General features: G+C 39.4%; 1 protein-coding gene across 3 annotated transcripts in view; it reads right to left on the bottom strand.

Annotated features, from left to right (window-relative positions):
- Nucleotides 1-1,580: 1,580 nt before the first annotated feature.
- Nucleotides 1,581-23,387, bottom strand: part of pde4a (phosphodiesterase 4A, cAMP-specific) — a 56,213-nt gene continuing 34,406 nt past the window's right edge. For 2 of the 3 annotated variants that reach the window (XM_077213458.1, XM_077213459.1), the window contains exons 6-15: nucleotides 20,557-20,669; nucleotides 14,940-15,033; nucleotides 14,600-14,763; nucleotides 14,399-14,497; nucleotides 13,680-13,844; nucleotides 13,448-13,547; nucleotides 6,598-6,752; nucleotides 6,374-6,496; nucleotides 5,413-5,595; nucleotides 1,581-5,314 (exon numbers count right to left, since the gene is read on the bottom strand). In XM_077213458.1, coding sequence (XP_077069573.1) covers nucleotides 4,820-5,314; nucleotides 5,413-5,595; nucleotides 6,374-6,496; nucleotides 6,598-6,752; nucleotides 13,448-13,547; nucleotides 13,680-13,844; nucleotides 14,399-14,497; nucleotides 14,600-14,763; nucleotides 14,940-15,033; nucleotides 20,557-20,669 — 1,691 coding nt within the window. In that variant the 3' untranslated portion in view covers nucleotides 1,581-4,819. Of the gene's footprint in view, nucleotides 5,315-5,412; nucleotides 5,596-6,373; nucleotides 6,497-6,597; nucleotides 6,753-13,447; nucleotides 13,548-13,679; nucleotides 13,845-14,398; nucleotides 14,498-14,599; nucleotides 14,764-14,939; nucleotides 15,034-17,829; nucleotides 19,082-20,556; nucleotides 20,670-23,387 lie in introns of those variants that run through there. The other variant, XM_077213460.1, reaches the window with a different exon arrangement.

Here is a 23,387-nt window from a genome sequence, read left to right as displayed (position 1 = left end):
TGGCGGAGTACGGCATTGTGGGTAATGCAGTCATTGAAAAACACACACTACCGATTTCCAAGACATCTCTCTCTCTCTCTCTCTCTCTCTCTCTCTCTCTCTCTCTCTCTCTCTGTGTATATGTGTGTGTGTGTGTGTGTGTGTGTGTGTGTGTGTGTGTGTGTGTGTGTGTGTGTGTGTGTGTGTGTGTGTGTGTGTGTGTGTGTGTGTGTGTGTGTGTAAAACGTCGATAATATGGTTCATAATATATCAATATTCATAAATTTAGGAAAAAGCGACAAATTATGCTTCCAACACTGACAGAAATAAATCCCATTACACAATTTTAAACATTATCATGTTAAAATATACGGTGTGATAAAACAGGAATGTTATAAACTAGTCTAAAAGGACTACGAGGACTGCGTGGTTGAAAACAAGTGTGTTCACGTGACGTGCGAATTTCTGCGAAAGGCGCGCGGTTTTTTCAATTCACTCTGAGACCTATGAGTGAGACAGACGGCGAAGGTTAACGTTGTATTTGCTCTTCTAAACATATTATATCTGTATACAAAGTTGTGATTTTTTTCTACAAAAAATTACCGTTAGTAAGCATATAAGTTTGTAATATTTTGGGAGATTCATATCTATGGAAGTTTCTCCCACAGTTTCAGGACCTTAGGCTACAGGTAATTAGCTAGCTTAGGTTACATTTAGCCTTCCAGTTGGCTGTGGCCTGATTACAGTAATGCAGCCAGGTCAGAGGTAGATAAGAGAAGGTCATGACTTATGAGGATGGAACAGGAGCAGTTACACGTAGGTGAGTGACATTTATGGTAAGAGGAAATATGGAATTTTATACATGTATCTACCTCTATGGTATCTACCCCTTTCATACAACGGTTAGGGTTTAGTCCCATTGTTTGGTCCCAGTTGTAACATGTAACAAGTGTGATGTGAGCACATTGTAATAAAGTTGAATTACAACACACACACACACACACACACACACACACACACACACACACACACACACACACACACACCTAACCCTCTTTTAAAATAGTTAAATAAACAGTGAGATTACATGTCATTACTCTTACATTTACATTAATATTCTATACTTATATAGTAAATATATATATATACATATATGGCAATTGTTTTGAAATGAAAAAAAAGTCACAGGACATATACAGGTTCAGAGAGAGCGTATAAAATAATAAGCTAATAAAATGTTGAACTAAAAATAATAAAACCACTATGTCTATTTTAACAATTATATACAGTAGGCTAATTTACCAACTGCATATTAATAAGAATGTTTAATAAATATATCTAAATAATGGCAGTCTGTAGGGGTCAGTAAAGTGTCACTGTTGAGCAAAGCAGCCTGTAGGCTACTGCATATCACAACTGCCATTTTTGCTGAGTACTAAGTGCATTCTATAAGCAGATGGTTGCTAAATATTTTAAATAGTGTTCACTGTCATGAGTTGTATAATGATGACACACACAAATCAGTCTCATTGCATGCTGCTATTACTGTAATATGAGGCTGGACATGGAAAAAAAGAAAACAGAAAAATACAGATATTGCATTTATTAGAAAAATCGTCCTTTATTTGTATTTTCAACACACTTTACAGTACTGAACAGTGAAAGAAAAAAATATACTGGTATATATTTATATATTTGTGTTTTTATATATAGCCGTTTGCTTATTAAATGCATTTTATTCACAAAATGACAACTCAGTTCTCTCAGAGGAAAACCTTTCATAAAAATAATATAATATAAAATAACTTGGACACATTATACACATTACAGCAATATAATGTACAAATATTACAATCATTTTCCTGTGTTTTCTTTTTCATTTATATTATTACCATAACCTGTGAACAAGTAACATATTATTTAAAGCCCAGAGAATAATTTCATTGGAGAGTCTCATGAGGCATGACTTTAAAGTACAAAGAAAAACTATTCTCTGATTAAGCCACGTCATCTTTCTGACTGTCTCTTGGTCATTAACCTCACAGAAGTATTTAAACCCCCTATTAAAAGCCTTTACAGTGCAGATTATTGACACAGAGTAGCTGATGTTGCTCAGAGCTTTAGCAGGAAATGGCATTGAGGACCAAAAAGACAACGTTTGCGCCAAGCCATTTAAAGTGCTCACCCTGTGCCGTGCCATACCATTCCCCTTGGTATCAGCCATCTCACAACACCTTTCTACAGACAAAATAAAGTGCTGGTAAAGACACGTTATAGAAATAACTGATGATTAGTCTGTTTTCCAATACAATTCAAATATTCACATTTAAAGGTGATGGGAGGTTGACTAAAATCCCCCAAATGAATGAAAGGAGAAAGAAAGGGGAAGGCAGGGGTTGCCTATGAAATTCCACAATTCAACTACAGTTCATTACAACTAAAAGTGACTCTTTGTGACAGTGATTGATTCTGAGAGATCTCAAATTTACAATTCAACATTACAGTATATACAAAACAAGCAGTGATTTCGTCTACTATTTATATTAGTAGTTTTGATTTTTAAACCATCAAACCAGAATGATACAAAAATAAAAACTGTACACAAACTGTTCAAAGAAAACACTTGTTTTTTCCTTTTGATATCCAAAAAGAATGGCAGCAAGGAATTAATTTGAATAATTTCTTAATAAGAAACAGTTGCTACAGTGTCGTGTTAAAATGGCAAATATTATTTGTTAGCGTAGTGCTCACAACATTAACGAAAAGCCACACAACGAAGCATTTTAAGGTAAGACAGGCAAATGGAATGGGAATGACATTAGTTTGCACAAACCAATCGTGTAACCCGCCAAATGAAAATTTATTCCATAACATCCTCTAATCCCGTCACAGACAAGTACAGTTTTCATATATGTACTAGTATGACCTCAAGTCACTGCTCTGACAGACACAGGCTTGAGTAAAGCTAAGCTACTGACCCGCAGAAACTAGCTTGATATCATATTTCAAGAGGAATGCTTACAAACGCTGCCCCTCAATATAGCAACAATTGGTTTATTAAACTGAACTAAAACCAAACTAAAAAGTTCTGAGATGAGAGAGAGGCAATATTGCAAATCAAACATCAACCTGAGAACTCTCTCATTCTCTTCCTTTCTGTCTCTCTCTTTCTGCCTTTAAAAGTTGTTGAAAAGTCAAATAGACATCACGAAAAGATGCCGGACATGAAATACATTAGAGCAACAGTTTATTTTAGTGTCATGACCTGCTTCCTCCGACTGAACCGTCTGCTATTGTAACTTTGCCATGCAGAAAAAAAACTACCCTACACCTCCAGATGGAGCTATTGTGTACTCACAGACATTTAGCAAGGCATATAGACATGAAACAAGTAGTCTGGGATATAATGCCAACATCTTATTATTCCACAATGTGACAGGTAGTAACCCTGCAGTTGACATTAAGGCAAAAAGCATCAAACTCAATATGGCTGCACGCTAACCACCAACGTCTTTCTCTCATCCTTCTCTCACCATCCTCGATCAATGCTTCTCCAACTTATCAGCTAAGCACTCATTCCTTTGGCAAAACATAATGTAGTGTGTTGTGGTGTAGACAGAGAATGTATTATCAGCGTGAGTGGGTGAAGGTGAGAGAGTCTGTGCGAATTTGTGCCGCAATTGAGGAGACTGTTACTTTTACAAATTTGGCAGGAATGGACAAAACAGAACAAAACAAAAAGAAGGCAAAACATACGTTTCAAAGCGTCACATGGCTTATTCTCGGAAAGTGACTATCATTTATTATTCGCATGGAAAGTGAGGGCAGTCCATGAGCAGTGACGGTGATAAATCCAAATGCTCGGTTGGCTTGAAAGCGGCCGAGGAAGACTGACGGATGAAACCAGGAATTATCACAAAGACAATGCGAACGCCTCATGCCGGCACAAACCATAATCGATGGAGATAGATTGCTTAAAAAGTGAAAGAGACAATCAAAGATGAAGACAAAAGCAGACACTCCTATCCCATGATGCATTGCTTCACAACAGCTCCAGAGTTGAAGCTGGTGGTTCAGAAAGGCACACAGTCATCTTGCACTGGTAGCACTCCTGGGTAAAGGGAAAGAGGGGGTGGGACCAACTAACGAATCATTTCCGACATCCTCATCCCTCCACAGTTTTTTGGACTGCGGACATCATCTCATTTCTCCCAGCAGATGCAACTTTGTTCTTGCTATGACAGAAATTGAAAAAAAGTCTCTCAGATTTCTCTCAACACGTGAATCTGAGGATTTAAGTCCCTGTTGGAATGCTTTAAAAGCTGATTATTGACACTGATGCTCCTTCTTGAGATGGCTTTTTCCCAAAGAGATTCCTTTCAGATCCAGGCCCCCTGAACACATACACAGACACACAGCAGCGTGTTTGCATGTACTATCGTTATTTTCGATTGAAATTCATGTACGTCTGTGAATGTGTGTTTGCGTATGTGTGGAAATTCCAGAGTGCTACACTGACGTAATGGCCCTTTACAAACCCCACCATATTTCTTAATCTCCATCCAAATTCACCATCACTGCCGGATGGGCTCCAGCTCACACTCGTAATCTACAGTTGCTGTGTTAAATACTTCTCTGATATCAATATTATTTTGTTCCCTTTTTGAAAAATAAAATTAAATGTCTTATTGGATTGGCACACAAGACTTAATCTGTTTATGGTCTAGCTATCAGAAACAGAAGAGTCCTATGTGAACAGTAGAGCGTAGGGACAGAGTTTCTGAAGGATGGACCCTACTTAGCCCTCTTGGCCAGACAGCTGTTCCTTGAGTCGCACGTATTACGTGTCATCGGTAGGAGAGGACGACTTCTCCTCCTCCGTCTCCTCTACAGGGCTCTCATCAGACTGTCTCTCGTCCTCCTCCTCGACCACTGACTGAACCTGCAGTCTCCTCCGTCCCGAGCTCTCGACCACTGCCTCCTTAGAAACCTCCTCCCCATCCTCCATTTTTTCTTCTGCCTCGTCCTCCTCGGCTTCCACCGCCTCCTCGTCTTCTTTGTTTGCCTCCTGTCCATGGTTGCTTATGTGGTTATGACTGGGAGAACCGACCTGTCCGGTTTCTCCCTCCAGGGTGAGCTGAAATTGGAATTTGCTCGTGCAGGATTCAAGCTCGTTATCTGGGCCGTCAGGCGGTGGTGACGGGCTCTGGGGAATGGTGCTCTGGTACCAGTCCCGGTTGTCCTCAAGGGTGTCCAAAATTTCCTGAGCATCAGGGTGGACCAGGTCCCCCCAGGTCTCCCACAGGGGATGCACAATATAATCGATAAAGCCCACCTAAATCCAACAGGAAACCCAACATTTATACTCTTTAGGAGCAGCTTATGTCAGAGAAAGTAGAGAATTTATGTTTGTGTGGGTGTTTATATGTGTACCTGACTCTTTTCCACAGACGCAGTGTGTTTGTCACACATGGGGCTGATTTCCATCCCACGCTCTCGCTCTTTATCGCCCTGCCGGAAGAACTCCTCCATAATGCGCTCAGTCCACTGCCTGTACACTGCCAGGGGCTTCGTTGGGTTACTAAGGTCAGCACAGTGCACCATGTTCCTCAGGACCTACACACACACACACACACACACACACTTGTGACTAAAGGCAGGAACACACCAAGCCGACGGTCGGGCGTTGGGCAGTTTTTGTGCTTCGGCCGACTAAGTTTTCTCAGTGTGTTCCGCACCGTTGGCTGAAATTGGTCCTCGTCGGCTTTGTAACAGCCGATTCGACATGTTGAATCGGCATCGGGCCGTCGGTGAGAGAGAGAACTCTGATTGGCTGTTCAGATTAGTGAACGAGTCAGTGCACGAGAATAATAGCAAAACAGAGAGCAAAGAAGTCAAAACGGTACAGATAGAAGGCTGCTGTTATGTTATGTCATCTTACATTAGTGTTCCTTGGCAAATGTTTAAATATTAACATGAGTGAAGTGGAATAAAGAAAGTGTTTAACAGGATTGATATTCAAAATGTTAAGCACGCACTGCTTTGTTTATGGTTTGTGTAACGCCTGGAGCGTCGGTTTCTCTTTTTGAATGTCGAATATAGATGAATATATCTGCAGAAATAGACAGTTGTCTCATTCACACGCAGGTGCAGAACGCGCATTCTAGCTAACAGTCGGCAGTAGTTCTATCGGTGTGTTCAAGTACAGCTTTTTACCCCGACGTGAGACGACAACACAATCGGCTTTCATCAGCGCTAGTTCGTCGGCGTCGGCTTGGTGTGTTCCTGTCTAAAGACGTTTCTCTTTTCTGGTCTGCACTTACAGAAACATGTCATTTTTGAAATTATAGTTTTAAACTGTTTTGTTGCAATATAAAGAAACATGTTTGTTCACCTGTATTCGGTCATTATAATGGTCCAGCATCAGCACCCCTGAACTGGTCACTTTCTTGGTCTCCACCATAGTCTTAAGATCTGCCAGCAAGCTCATATGCTTTGACATGTCTGTTGCCAGAACCTAAGAAGACAAGCAGCACCATTTACACAGGAAATAAAAGTGTAGACCCTCAGAAATTCAAAAATAATCTAATGTGTAGTGCAGTGCAATGAGCATCTAACCATGTCAATGACCAGCTTGCGCAGACTCTGCCGTTGCCGTTTGGTGAGGTTCTGAAAGATGTCACAGTTCTCCTCATGCAGAAGCTTGAAGCCTACAGCCAGGTGGTGGTTCTCCAGTACAGATTCGTCGTTGTACATTAATGCCAATTCTGAGTCTGTGAAACAGAGCAGACCAGGCTATCAGTGGATTTCATTGCTCAACAGCAAGGATTGCTCACTCGGCCCATGGCCAGTGTGAAAGAGTTTTTGGCCATTACTGAATACTGAAAAGCATACATTTGTTGATCTTCTACATACATTTTTATGCCCTGGAAATGTTTTCTGCAGGTGTCGCTAGTTGGACACAAGGTGTTGTCTTATTACTCAATGATATTAATCTAAACTTTGAATTTATTTTATTTTAACAAAAAAAAAAAAAAAAATGAAACTTAAGAAGATAAGGGAATTGATTTACACGCTTTAATAATTAGTTCAGATTAAAATAAAGGACACATGAAGAGTGGGGTGGACCCTGTATAGAAAGGTTGAGGAACTGCACATATGTACTCAATTGGGTACAGTACTTAAAAAAACAAAACAAGTTTTTTAGAAAACATAGAGAACAATACAATATGTGTGGCTGATTTTCCTCATTTTGTTCTCAGATACAGGATATTTTTCTCCTGCATCTTCCCGCATATCATGGCAAGCCAAGTTATCAATATAATTATCTACAGTGTATAACCCCATTTCCAAAAGATTTGATTTGATTAGTTCATTCTCTTGAGCCTTTATTTTAACTGGCAAAAGTACGAAGAAAAGATTTTCAAAGGTTTCACTGACTAACTTATTGTAATTTTTTTTATTATAATTTTTTATTTTCAATCAATAAACAACACATATCATACAGAGACAGCATTCAGATGAGAATAGAAATAAAATTAAAATGACGGAAAATAAAATAAAAACACACATACGCACAGAACACAACATACTTAAACACTGGCAGTAAAGTCATATTGACTGTAGAATATTCAAAGAAGCGCTTTAAGGGCAGAAGCTATATTCATCCAGGTGTTTACAGTGGTTGTCTTTGCCTTATTGAACTTAATTGTATTTTTGTAAATATAAACAAATTTTGATTTTGATGGCTGGAACTCAAAAAAAATTCGGAAAGAGGCAAAATAAAAGTGAAAACTAGAATATAATATAAACTGTTTTGACAATCCACAATAAGCATGTGAATTTGTAATGGGTGAGGGTATTGTGAATGAGTATAAAAGGAGCATTCACCAAAGGCTCATTCTTTGCAAGCAAAGATGGGTCTTGGTTCACCACTTTGTGCCAAATTTCATGAGAGAATTGCCAAACAATTTGAAAATCACATTTCTCAATGCAAGATTGCAACGAACTTAGGTCTTTCACCATTACCACCCTTACGAAAAATAAGTTTATTCAAGTGTGCTATTAGTATACTTCTAAACAAAACAAAAAAAAGTACACTTTCAGTCTACTTTTTGGCCTTCTCAGAAATGTAGTTCATGTACTTCACAGAAATATACTTAATTTCACTTAAATATACTTGACTTATACTGAGAGAAAAGTCTTTGTATATTTGGAGTAATCTTTTACTCAATCTTTTGATCGAGATATACTTAAAAGTATATAATTAAGTAGCTTGTAGTTGTGTTTAATCTTTTGATTGATTAGCCTATTAAAACCCTTTTCACATAGTTTTACATACTGTCTTATAAACTTTCACTGTTTAAAAATATTGATTTATAAAGAAAACAGATATGTTACTAATTTTGTCTATCTGCATTTTGTATAGGCTAGTCCACTGGTCGTGTACATAGGAATTTACTTCTAATCTACATTTTCCCCAACATTGACTGAATTTTCCAGCTATCCATGTTTTCACTGTAGGGGGCGCTATTACTCATCTTCTGAAAGAGTGCCGAATCTCCAGATCAAAACACAGGTGAAGAAGCACCAGAAAGAAACACGCGATAGAAGATTGCATACGCAAATGTAAGAGAACGTGATCATTAAACAGCATATAAATCAAACCTCCCTAAAGTTACTGAATGAAATGTCGAACCTATGAAGAGGAAACAACTGTGAAGCTTTTGGGGGTGTTGATGGACTTCATCTACTCCATCTGTGTTTTGATCATCGTTCTGAAACCGATCCGGACAGTCTTTGACAAAAATGCGATTTTATTAGCTTTTTGATTAAACTGTTGCTTTTTTAATGAAACTTACCCAGATTCAAGTGTATGAAGCACTTAAATTGAAAGTGTTAAAGTATAGTTATTTTTCAAGTATAAAAAAATGAATACCTAAATAGGAACATAGTATACTTAAAGTATAATTTTTTTTATAAAAATAAAAATAGTAAACTATAAGTATGGTTATGTTCACTTATAAAACTACTAAACTAGTAGTTTACTGAGAGTACAATTTAAAGTGTACATTCATAAACTAAACATGTGCTACAAATATTTGACTAGTAAACTATCAGTATACCTATAAACGGTCATCAGCTTGAGTGCCCGTGAGAGCCACCAGAGGGCACTCCACATCAGACTATTGTCATTCCCTCACAAACTACATTTCCCATAACTCACTGCCTGGACTCATCATCCCTGATTGCATCCACCTGTGTCTCATTACCTTGTTAGTCTTAGCCTATTTAAACCATGTACACTCATTAATTTCCTGTGTAGTCTTGTATGTTGTTACACTGCATCTCTGAGTGTTCTCCCTGGTTTTATGTCTCTTGGTTTTTGGATTTCTTGCCTGTTCCGTGGATTACTCTTTTGACCGTGTTCCCTGCCTTGTTGTGTTTGGACTGATTATCCGGTGTTTATGAACTTTGCCTGTTTTCGACTACGATTGTGGATTACCCTTTCAGTAAAACTGCGTTTGGATCCTCAACCGCCTGTTTTCGACTACGATTGTGGATTACCCTTTCAGTAAAACTGCGTTTGGATCCTCGACCTTCGTGTCTCGGAGCAGTTCATGACAGTTCACTTGTGATATAGTTGCAGTGCAAACGAAAAACTTAGTTGTAAACACTTTTACTGTGTTAAATATAATCACATTGGTTCGGATAAACTGTTGTCACATGAGTCATTGTTTCAGCTTGTTTTTGCAAAAAACGAACTTTGAGTGCCCAGTCCCAAAGTCGAAAGGGACAATCTAGACTTTGATCGGCGACAGGTGCAAAAGCAATCATCTGCCATGGAATGGGGATGCATCAGTGCAAACAGTACGAGTGACTTGCATGTGTGTGAAGGTACCACTGACGTGGAGACGTATATTGGGATTGTACCGAGACATTTGATGGCTTTAAGATGACATCTTTCTTGGGAAGCCTCATTCTGCATGTGCTACAGAGTGGTTTTGTAGACACACCTGCAGTCCAGATCTGTCTCCTATTGAAATGTGTGACCCATCATGAAAAGGAGAATCATACAATGTTGACCACAGGCTGTTTAGCAGATGTCTTGTATCAGGCAAGATAGGGCAAAAATTCCTCTTGCAAAAATCCAACAATTACACTGAACAAAATTATAAATGCAACACTTTTGTTCTTGCCCCCATTTTTCATGAGCTGAACTCAAAGATCTAAGACTTTTTCGATGTACACAAAAGGCCTATTTCTCTCAAATATTGTTCAGAAATCTGTCTAAATATGTACTAGTGAGCACTTCTCCTTTATCGAGATAATCCATCCACCTCATGTGTGGCATATCAAGATGCTGATTAGACTGCATGATTATTGCACAGGTGTGCCTTAGGCTGGCCACAATAAAAGGCCACCCTAAAATGTGCAGTTTTATCACACAGCACAATGCCACAGATGTCACAAGTTTTGAGGGAGCATGCAATTGGCATGCTGACTGCAGGAATGTCCACCAGAGCTGTTGCCCGTGAATTCAATGTTAATTTCTCTACCATAAGCCATCTCTCCAAAGACGTTTCAGAGAATTTGGCAGTACATCCAACCGGCCTCACAAAAGCAGACCACGTGTAACCACGCCAGCACAGGACATCCAGCATCTTCACCTCCAAGATCATCTGAGACCAGCCACCCGGACAGCGGCTACAACAATCGGTTTGCATAACCAAAAAAAATTCTGCACAAACTGTCAGAAACCATCTCAGGGAAGCTCATCTGCATGCTCGTCGTCCTCATCGGGGTCTCAACCTGACTGCAGTTCGTCGTCGTAATCGACTTGAGTGGGCAAATGCTCACATTCAATGGCGTCTGGCACTTTGGAGAGGTGTTCTCTTCACGGATGAATCCTGGTTTTCTCTGTACAGGGCAGATGGCAGACATTGTGTATGGGGAGTGGCCCATGGTGGGGTTATGGTATGGGCAGGCGTATGTTATGGACAACGAACACAGGTGCATTTTATTGATGGCATTTTGAATGCACAGAAATACCGTGACGAGATTATGAGGCCCATTGTTGTGTCATTCATCCACGACCATCACTGCAGCATAATGGTGCATGGCCAGCATACTCACTTAACATGTCACCCATTGAGCATGTTTGGGATGCTCTGGATCGGCGTATACGACGGCGTGTTCCAGGTCTGCCAATATCCAGCAATCCACCAATATCGCACAGCCATTGAGGAGGAGTGGACCAGCATTTCACAGGCTACAATCAATAACCTGATCAACTCCATGCGAAGGAGATGTGTTGCACTGCGTTAGACAAATAATGGTCACACCAGATACTGACTGGTTTTCGGACTCCCCCAATATAGTAAAACTGCACATTTTAGAGTGGCCTTTTATTGTGGCCAGCCTAAGGTACATTACTGCACACAACAATAATAATGCTGTCTAATCAGCATCTTGATATGCCATACCTGTGAGGTGGATGGATTATCTTGGCAAAGGAGAAGTGCTCACTTACACAGATTTAGACAGATTTGTGAACAATATTTGAGAGTAATAGGCCTTTTGCCTTTTGGTACACTGTCCCAACTTTTTTGGAGTGTGTTGCATCCATCAAAATCAAAAATTTGTTTATATTTACAAAATACAATTAAGTTGGTCAGTGACACCATTGGAAATCTTTTCTTTGTACATTTGTCAGTTAAATAAAGGTTCAAGGAAATTAACAAATCACAGATTCTTGATTTTTTTTTTACATTTTACAAAATGTCCCAACTTTAATACTAGAACGGCCAGAATTCCATAACTACTAGAACTGCCACAAGCGGCCATTTTGACCGCTAGATTCCAAACTCTAAAATACCCAATTGAGAGATTAATCATGCATTTATTGTATTAGGATATCTTTTAAAAACAAAATAATCACCAAACTGTACATTTAAACCAGTTTAATTATACATTTATAAATAATAATATCATTAGTAGCCTACCGTAATTATCGCATATGTTGTGGGAGAAAGGGGGAATAGGGAGCTCTTCCTTTCATGTTGTAAGGACGTGAAATTGTAGTTCAAGCAGGAGGGAATTATGGGTAGTGTAGTCCAAAACATGCATGGGGGCGTGTGCAGCGCGGAATAGAGTGGAGATAAAGCTATGTTTCCTTATTTTCTTGTTATATTCAGTGGAAATGAACCGAGTATTTGTGTTCACTGCAACATTGAAAGTCATGTGGATGCATGCCGAAGAGATCAATAAAGCAGTATACTCGGGACACTTCGTCTAACTCATCATTTGCACAGACACTTGAGTAACTAGGGAACTGCACTAAGCTAGTGTTATACTTTCCGCGTCCGCAAGTGCGCGATGGTCCGCTAGTGTCCACATGACGTAGAAATCGTCATCGGAAGGTGTGCATGGAGGCTCCTTGCGGATGAACTGCGTGCCTCACATTTTTTGTCAATATAGGTTTCCACTATGGAAAAAGCCGATCTAGCCGATCCACTGCGCATGCGTGGAACGCGTTAACCGAACGGACCTAAGCAGACATTATAAATACAAGTATAACCGAGCATTTGCGCACACACATACGGCTGCTGAGACGGTGAGCGCCGAAGAGCCGAAGGTAGCCTAACACATATTCACAACAGATAGGCTATATTTTCATATCCATTCAACATAACTCAGAACAAGATAACAACAACTAAAAGTATCTTATTTAGATATTCTGTTGACAGTGAGAGAGACAAAGGTCAACCGCGGGAAATGTAACAAAAGAATACAGCAAAATTCAGTGCGGTCAATATTTTGGGACCGTCTATGGCCGAAATAGGTAAATATGTTCACTTGTTTTTTTGCCTTAATTGTAATTTATATGAAAAACATTTTAAATGAAAATACAGACACTTTAAGGAAAAGTCAGGTAGCAGCAGGATTTTACTTATTTTTTCAACAAAGTTATTGCAGATTAAAAATCAAAATGGTCAAAATGGCCGTTCTAGTGTTAATGGAAGTGGGGTTGTAGCTGACTAACACAGATTGGATTTTGACAAAATTGCAAAAATGACTTATGATGGTCTTGGAAGCATTTTATTAAATTTTATTTAATATTATTTCTAGCAAATATTAAAATACATTGTTAAAATAAAAATGGATGTTTATTTTATGATGTGGCCCATTGAAAAAGCAGAATACATTCGTATCATTGAGCCCTGTAAGTCTTTGCTGCCCTAAACCAGTTCTTAGATGTACAACTCACCAAAATTAACATCATATTCATTTGACATGCATGTTTTTGTCATATAATACTTGTCAAATGATCAGGGCTGCGTTTCTTAAAACCATCTTGAGCTAAGTTGATCGTAGAGACCATTGGTGTCAATAGTTCTACAATCTTCCTATGCTTAAGATGCTTTTGGGATTCATCAGCATCATGATTTTTACAATGTAGACTTACTGGTGTTGATGAGGAACTGGTTGGAAACTCCAGGGTGGTCTACATCATGAATGGCAGCAGCGAACAATGCAGCCAGGATTTCAAGATCAGTGAAAACAGCCTGATGGGAAGATACAGGAGTACAATGGTCATTATGTATAGTGTCGGTACTGACTTTGAAATCTTGATTTCCGATTATGAAACTTTTTGCTTCAGAATGAGCACTGGCTCTCCCATGTTAGCATATACTCACGTCCAGTGCCGGTGTGGAGAGCAGCACATGTGTTGACTGTGTGACATCAGCTGCATGCAGGCTGTTGTGATAGGCCACGTTGGCATGGTAGTGGTCTTCCAGTGTCATTACATAGGTGATAAACGTATCCACTGGGATCCCAAATGTCTTCAATAGATCCCTTTCCTTTAATGAATTGCAGAACGTAGACAGAACAGTGAATTGTCAATATAAAGGACGAAAAGGTTTCCTATTGTAACTAGTAGGGCTGGGTAATTCAGTTGGGTAATGTCTATTATGCACATATAGTATGAAGAAATTATTTCTCTGCTAATGCTTATACAGTGCAGTGTTTTCCACGTTACACATTTTTTTATTGCATCACATTCAAAACAGACTGCAGACTCACATTCACAACTCAGCAGGAACACTGAGGGAATCTTTACAAAAATGAACAACTATGTAGTTGAGTGAGTTAATTCAGCAGAATGCTGTGGCATGTGCAAGACAGGAAGTAAAAACATTTCCACATAGCCACTGAAAATAGGCATTGAGTAAAAGATTGATTTAGGGATTTTAAGGAATCAATTTATCGATTGTTCAAATGGAGATAATTGGAAAATCTATATTTTTATCATCCCTAATAATGAGCATGCAAAACCACACCGACATCTTTGCATCTGAATGCTTCTGTGCTGTGCTTATGAAAAATGTCATAGCAAAAAACAGGGACCACACACCTGGAAGATAGCAAACATCATGCAACTTAGAGGTCTGTTATTGGAGTACTCAGCCACATGGAAGATATTAAGGCCCCACTTGTTTAAATCATTCAGCTCCTGTAAAGATAAATTAAATTATAACAAATCCATTCGACAAACAGACTTTTTAATACTGATAATGCTAAAATAGAGTACTGTATGTATGCATTGTGTCTGTACCCTAGCCAGTGCGTCCTCCTGCTCGGTTTTGACCCCGAAGCGGGGCAGGGCTGCACTAGTGAGGCTCGAGCTATGTGTAAGCTTCTTGACTCCGCTGATGTGAGACATTGGTTTCTCTCGCTCCCGGAGCGTAGGAGAGGGAATCTCCACCTCATTCTGCTTGTCTGGGACACAACAAATGCATGATGACCGCTCATTTCAAATCATTAAGCATTGAGTGTTTCAGAGCAGTGCATGTATACTATAACCTACTGCAATGTTGAAAATTAGGTTCTGCACTTTTGAAAATAGAAGCAAAGGGCTGAGATGTACAAAGCAGAGCGTGAGCGGACTCGCTTACCTAGGAACGTAGTGGAGATGTATTCGGACACCTGATTCCCAGAGCGGCTCATCTCAGACAGATGAGACAGTTCCCTGTTTAACATCCTCTTGAACTAGAGATAGGAAAAGGGAAAGATGGAGATAGAAAGACAGGGAAGAGAGGAGAGTTATGAGTATACAAAAGAGGGTAATAATGCAGAAAATGGAAAGTTTTAGTCCATTTGAAAAGAAATGCACATTATATATTATCACATAGTAAGATGTCAAATACATGTCAAAAGGCATAGTTCATCCCAAAATGGAAAAAAAAATTCATCAAGAATGTTGGAGGTTTCAAACAACATTAAACCTTACTGACTTTTATTGTATGGACAAAAACATGGAATAAATAGTCATACCGGTTTAGAACGACAGGTGGTTGAGTAAATTATGACAGAATTTCAATTATTTGGGTGAACTATCCCATTACAGCTTATATTATTCTCTGTTATTCAGATTGTTACTTGTGCTTTACTACAAAGCATAGGCATAAGACACATTGAAAATATCTGAATTATGTTACCAAAACATGCTGTGTATGTGGTACTGCCAGGTTATATGGAGCTTGTGCTTATAAAGCGTGCAGATATTTACAAGCAAATAAACCTAAGGCATTTCTAATGTTGTAGCTGTGAAATTGTGTGGTTAGAGGAAGGGCCTGTCTTTAATTAAAATCTAATTAAGTAATTGCCATGGGGGGAGAACATTGTTGAATGATCTCACATCTTCGCAAACCATTGCTTAACAAGAAAAGAAAACAGTTTTGTAGCAAAATCAGTTGTTTATAAGAAACAAAATACGTATGTGCCTCAAATGACTGAAATTGTGCAACTTCAGCAGATAACACAAGACAACTGCACAGTCGCACAGCACGACACCGATAAGACCCCTGGTCTGTCCCACTGACTGGTCCTTCACACATTACAATCTCCATGGAAACCAGCAGGTTTCCTTAGCAACTGTCGGGAGTGAGACGATGGGTTGGGTGACAATCTGAGAGAGTAGGCAGGTGTCTGTCTCTGACCTCCTCCAAGGTCAGCACTCTCTGTATCACTCTCCATCTATTCTGTTCTTCTCCATTCTGTCTTTATCTCTCTCTTCAAGCCCTCCTTTTTATTTTCTGTCTGTTTTCATCTCTGTCCTCCACATTCTATCCTTTTTTCTCTGCAGTCATATTTTTCATATGTTTCTATTGTGTGCATCTATTTCCCTTCCTATATGATATGGACGTGTGCACACTGTGTATTAGACATATGCAAATGTATAATTTATATTACATGCATCATTATGGTTGTTGTTAAATCTTCTATAGCTAGCAAAATATAACATGTTGATGACAGTGTCCCTGATATCAGGTGAGAATGTGACAATGTGAGAATGCCATAAAATCATTCACAATATCTAATCAACAACACAATAGGGTAAATAACAGTCAATGTTGAATCTAATTTTTAATTGAGTCCAAGTCCTTGTTCCTTTCACAGTCACAGTATAAACTCCCTCACTTTAAACCTAAATCTTCCTGAATTTTCTCTTAGGGATCAGTACACAATGTCTATCTCACACAGAGTTTATATAAAGCTTCATTTACAAAACTCTTCCCTTGTGCAAGTGCATATTACATACTGTACCAAGAATCTGTTTGTACTGTGCTGAGTCATTATTTAAACATTCACAGAGTGCCAACTGTTTTTAGCATGCATCCATCCTCTAGAGGACCAAGATGATACCAGATATGTGGAAAGGAAATCATGAAGGAAACCAAATTAATACAAATATGTGTTACTAGGGGAGTCTGATACTATCTGTTGCCTTTATTATTTATTAAGACTAAGCTTGACGGTTGAGTTTGATGAAAGGGTGAGCACAAAAACGTGGCAGCATTTAAATCCTTAAAAGTTAAATTACATTGTGATTGTATTATAGTCGTACCAATGTATATATAGGAATTGTATAATAAGTATATTACATTTATATATATTGAGTTAATTATTAAGAAATATACCATTTTAAAATGGCATTAATAACAAAGAATACTGTGTGGTAGGTCTTGGATTATGCTAATCTAAAATGCTGTGCTTCTGCATTTCAATGAGCTAATGTCTACAGGTCTATTCAGCAACATAGATAAAACACACCTGTCATTCAACAATTAAGAACAAAGAAATATAAAACAGTTCTCTGAAACCACAGAGAGCATCCATTTCCATGTTGAAATTTGGCACAGAGTCACAGATTGTGTCCCAATGTTTTTAATTATATCCGGTGAGAACAAACCTGAAGTTTTACCTGTGATAGATTTAAGGTGTGTTGTTGCTGGATAGAATTAAAACACAAACACGGACTCTGTCACATTTCAACATCATTATTATCTGTGTCAAACATCTCAACAGTAAACAAGTCTTGGATGAAAGAACTATGCAGAAGAAAGCTACCAAATATTGAGCAGATAAAGCCTGTTCCCAAACCAGAGGTAGAGGGAATGATAGAGGAAGTGGGAAGAGTGCAGTTGAGGTATCCTGAGAACCATACAGGTTCTGTACAACTCTAGGCACTAAAACAACATAAGCCAAGTGCTTTGGCGGCAGCCATTTTCTCCCTAGCTCTCAAAGTGTCACTGAATAAGTGCCCAAGTTCACACTTGAGGTCTGGAGACTGATACAAATTTGGAAACGCAAGCATACAACAAACATAGGTCTTATCACATGTTGTCTGTTCCAGAAGCATTACAGTTCAATCACCTAAGCAACTTTTCTTCCCCCCCACATTTCTGTTTATCATCCTGCTGAGCAAACATCCTTTCTCCTTTTCAGGACCTGAAGTTTGTTAACAGATATTTAGCAACCTTTTTCTATTCATGCTGGCCCTACCTGGTCCCACCAACCAATCAGCCAGGGTTTGGAGCAGGTATCACAGAACAGATCCATGAAGGGGGTCCTACGCTCGGTGGCCTGACCACCCCCATCCAGCACCCCATCTGCAGCTGCCTCAAGCTCCAGCTCTGACCCTCTTCTCCCCTGCAGGGGGCTGTAGCTGGAGGAGTGGGCCAGCCGGTAGCCTCCGGGTACAGGTGAGGGGCAGGAAGAGGGCGTTGGGTTAGTGGCCTCCACCACGCCCATGCTTAGGGTGACGGACGGCGTGGACCGTTGGCAAAGGCAAGAGGCGCGGAAGTGCACGGGGGCCGAAGCGCGGCGGGTGCCCCAGCGGCATGTGTGTGCGGTCAGGGTGTGGGCAGATAGGCCGCAGCCTAGCCGGCCAGGGTGCTCCAGAGTGACGGCTGCCCCCAAGAGGCGGGGAGCAAGGGGGTAAAAGTCCAGCGACAAGCGCTCGCTAAGACTGTCTCTCTACATGCAGCAAGCAGTGTGAGAACCAGGCCCTCCTGAAAACCACTGAGTGGGCCCCACGGCGATCTGCAGGCGAGTGTCCCCTGCGAACGGCCCGCCAGGAGCCGCCCAAATCCACAGGCAGAAGGAACTACATCTCATCCCAGCAGCTGAGTAGAGCTGACCCCGATCAAACAGGAGGGGGAGAAAGTGACGAGGGGTGGAACGGACAAAGATGGAGAGTCAAAGAGACGGAACCGTCTGAAGGACACAGAGAGGATGCGGAGGGAAGGAGAACAGAGGAATTATAGGAGGTAAGGAGAAAGATGGAGATGGAGCAAATAGCTAACGGAGACTGACTGAGGGATGACAGGACGAGGAAGGAAAACAACAACAACACACAGTTAACAGCCGGAGAAAGCGGTTAAGAGGAGACAGAGGACAACAGAAACAAGCACAGAAACACAAGAATAGGGGGCCTTTAGTCAAAAGCCAAGCCACACAAGAGAGCGCGGGTCTGGAAAAACATCCTTTTTCTCTCTCCCTGCGTCGACGCCCCTCCCCCACCGCAGAGCTCCAGGACCCGGGCCCAGCGTTCCCAGCGAGTTGTGTTCAGAGCGCACAGTCCATGAAGCACAATACCAGTCCTGTCAGCACAATGCAACTCTCTTCAGCAGCCCCACTGTTTAATCCACACACGGTGTCAGCCTCGTCGATGCAGCTCAGCCGATGCTCTGCCTCTCGCTCTGTTTCCCTGGATGCTGTAGACAAATCTCGCAAGCTAATCAGCCGCTGTGGCAGGAGGCGCGTGCTTGGGTGTGTGTGGGTGTGTGTGTGTGTGTACATGCACCCTAAGAGCGCATGTGCGGCAGACGGCATGTAAGAGTGTAGAAAATGGACAAACGTCTGTACGTGTGTATATGTGTGTGAGATGTAATTAATAGTCTGACAAAGAGAAGGGGAAAGAATCTAGGCTTTAGTGTTTCCGCTTATCTCTGCATGAATGATTCTGCCAATGATGGCAATGCTTTTAACGGTAGACTTAAACAATGGCTAAAAACAAAACAACAGTGCTCGCATGAATAACCTACTTCGGAGATATTTTCTGATTATGATGGTTTTGCTTTACAACTTATGTAAATAATATATGTTTTTTTTGCATCTGTAATTATATGGTATATTTTCTTTATCCTTTTTTGTTAGTATTGTTATTATTACTTTTGTTATCAGTATTGTTTTTGTATTTTCTTTCTAAAAGCCTCCCGTGGAAAGGTGTTGAAAATTAGCATGTGTGCTAAAACACCCAAGTAAATGCATAAGGTTCTTCCAATGTAATTATAATGTCCATGTCAAATAAAACAATGAACAAACAAACAATATGCATATGGGAGTGTGTGTGTGTCTGTTTGTGTTTGTTTATGTGAGAGATATATGAGAGATCTTCAATTCACAGATGTTGTAATATTCACACACAAACACTGCTTCTCATACTGATGTCCATCTTATGAGGTATACAGCAAAACACATGAAGCACCAGTAATATGGTACATGGAAACAACCATACAAAAAGCTGCACATCCAAAGTCATGGTACTGTCTCTTTAAACAGGCAAGGTATGGAAGAGAGCAACCGATTTTTCATTGGCCAGCATCTAAATCACATGCCTCATGGCCACAGCGAAGAGCCAATGGATAATCTGGCAGGGTAGACCTTGCTGCAGTTCGATAGCAACGAAGGTTACAGCAGAAACACTGGCATCAGGACCAAACTGCAGCCCCCTCCTCCCTCCTTCATGTCCTCCCCATCCACAAACCCTCTTTTTTCTCCCCCTCTCTCCTTCTCTTCTACAATTCTCAAACCAGAGCAGCGTGTATGACAAGGCTGGCAGAGTTGCACACAAAAGCTATTTGCTTCCGTGTTTACGGATGATGATTAAAAATACATTAAAGAAAGGAACATAACTCAGACGGGACCATATCAGATCCGGCACACACAACCTGCTCAATAATCTTGCTCCGCATATGGTTAGATGTAGTCGTTCAAGTGTGATAATTCACAGAATGGCAGATCTTGAAACCTCTTCTTGTGAAATGTACAGGGTGGAAATTATAAACCATGAATGGATACTTGAAATGGAGAAAAAAATGCCTAGTGTGATAGGCCACAAACATATGGTAGACTGTATAGACAAAAATGGTCTTTGAGAAGGTACTGTAGGACGATATGATAACCAAACGGCAGCACAGATGCAACAGTAAGTGATTGAAGAAACACCTTGTTGGAAGCCATCTCGCTAACAGAGCGGTGGGTCTGAATGGTCTCCAGCTGGTCCAAACACCAGTCAAGTTCCTCCAGAGTCTCCCGAGCCAGCTGCTGGTATGTCTCATCTGTACAGGACATAAGACAGCCATCAGCATCACATCACAACAGCACTGTCGCATACATTTAACACTCACTGTGAGAACTTCGTTTGTGAACAGTGGGGATGTTGTTTCCTGACAGGAGGCCATAAAGAATTGTCTGAGTGATGTCTTAAAAAAAAAAAAAACTTCCAAGCATGAATATTTCAAGAGCTCATATTGAGAGATCAAATGCCTCATATATAATAAATGTTTTTACTCGTAAGAATGAATAATCTTTTTTTTTTTTCAAAACACACTTTGAATGAGAGAATAAAAAGGAAGTCTACAGCGGCTACATTTCTGAAATCAAGTGACAAACTAATTTATAAACGTATAAAAATATCAAAGAAAGCTCAACAAAAAGGAACTGTTACATCAGTTATATACAGAGGAACCATGTTTTTTAACACTACAAATACAACAAATGTATTCAGAAAAATAAGTATAGTCTAGGGCTGCAACTAACGATTATTTTGATAATCGATTAATCGGACGATTATTTTTTCGATTAATCGATTAATCGGATAGAAATTAAATTAGATTTTTTTTTTATTATAACTAAATAAAACCGTAAATCAGGGTATTTATGTGTAAAAGTGTACTTTAAAAAGTGCAAAAGCCACACATTGAGTTTTACTAATATCAATATTTGCATTGTTTTTAATGATAATTGCTGATGGCAAGTTGACAAACATGATTATTGTTAAAAAAATGATAACCAACATATTATGTTTTAACACAATTTTTGTTAAAACAAATTTACACAGACATGTTGTTCAGATGTGAATATCTGAACTAAAAACAAACTAAAAACATCTAAAATATATAATTCATTTAATTTTTATTTAAAATTAATTATATATAAGGAATATAAGGATAAAGAATATAATATATATTATATATAATATATAAAAGAATAATATAAGGATAAATTGATTAAATAAATATAGAAAGACTGAAAACAATTGTGTGAACGCAATTAGATCGCGTTTGAAAAACAATTAAAACTTAGTAGACAAATGCTATAAAAAGAGAACGGAATGGAGGTAACGTTACCCAGCAAGCTAACAGGCTTGAGTAAAGGACAGGAGAAATTATGCATTAGTGCACAAGCATTCGCTGAAAACCACTGAGTACAGTGACTAAAAAACAATATTTTACTGCTGCTGTTATTAACTGCCTTTATATTTAGTGCTTCGCTTTGTAAAGACCGTTTTAATTTAACCTATTTCTGCTGTAGCGCTATTTTAATCCATCACTTACGTTGCGAGCGAACTGATTGCGCAACCTGATGCTCGAGACAAAATACAGACATCCCAAGATCCCGGAAGTCCCGGGAGTCTCCCGCATATTGATTGCGGCTCCCTGATGCCCGCGAATTAGTTCAAACTCCCGAAATCTAGAGCACGCAAGCAAGAGCGCGCATGCGAGACAGAAGAGACTGCTTATGGCGTTATTATCCTATCAAATGTCGAGAGCGCATTATTGTAGCGCGAAAGTACATTAATATTATGCGCGAGCGTGAATCTCTCTGCTCGCGCGCGGAATATGATGTGCCGAGCGTGAATCCCTCTGCTCGCGCGCGGAATATGATATGCCGAGCGCGAATCTCTCTGCTCGCGCGCGGGAACTGGGCACGCGCTCTCAGATACACTCCTCTTGTAAGAATTATCTCTCTGGGCTGAGTGGGCTCGCTGCCTTGCTCAGAGAATATGCCTGCACTTAAAACGTGTTCAGTGCAATCGCGAATTGCTCCTCTTCCCCAGCTAACAATTTTAGGTTATAAGAACGTTTTCATAACGTTCCCATTAAGTTATAAAAACGTTATTTCTGAATGTTCTAGGGAATTTCAAAAAGTCCAGTTTTTTAGACGTTGTATTAACGTTATTTCTTGGTTATAAGAAAGTTCAATTCTCCCGTTATGTAAACGTTGTATTAATGTTATTTCCTGGTTATAATAATGTTAGAACGTTCAATTCTCCCTTTATATAAACGTTGTATTAACGTTCTTGTTTGGTTATAAGAACGTTATTCAAACGTTCAATTCTCCCGTTATATAAACCTTCTCTTAATGTTTTTCTAAGATAATGAAAAACGTTTCATTCAATAAAAAAACATTAAGAAATGTTTTAATAATTATTAAAACCTTTCTTAATGTTTTTTATATAACAAGGTAGCCTATATAATAGGCCTAGCCTATATGAAGAACCTAAAAATTTTAAAAAAGACCCATGAATCATGTTTATAATATGTGTAATGTAGTCCACTGAAGTCGAGTTGAATTGAACCGGGTTGAAGTGACCATATGAAATTAACATGAACATAAACTTGGACTAAACATAGAATCACCAACAATGGTACAGGGAACAAAGCTAGACAAGAGACAATTGGAACACAAGGACAAGGATTATGACCAAAAACAACCAATGACATTCACAAGTTAAAGTTAATTTAATTTATATAGCTCATTTTTACAACAATTTCCAAGTTTATGTTCATGTTAATTTCATATGGTCACTTCAACCCAAATCGGTTTATTGGAAAAAATATAGGCCTACTTGGGTTCAATTCAACTCGACTTCAGTGGACTACATTACACATATTATAGACATGATTCATGGGTCTTTTTTATTTATTTATGTCTTAATTTTAAAATCTGAAAGTTCTTGTTTTAGGTTCTTCATATAGGCCTATTATATAGGC

This window comes from Siphateles boraxobius, unplaced genomic scaffold, assembly GCF_051911475.1.
Source record: "Siphateles boraxobius isolate OS27281-9 unplaced genomic scaffold, OSU_SipBor_1 66, whole genome shotgun sequence".
In the NCBI taxonomy this organism is placed as follows: domain Eukaryota; kingdom Metazoa; phylum Chordata; class Actinopteri; order Cypriniformes; family Leuciscidae; genus Siphateles; species Siphateles boraxobius.
This window is presented reverse-complemented; position numbering and strand designations above follow the sequence as displayed.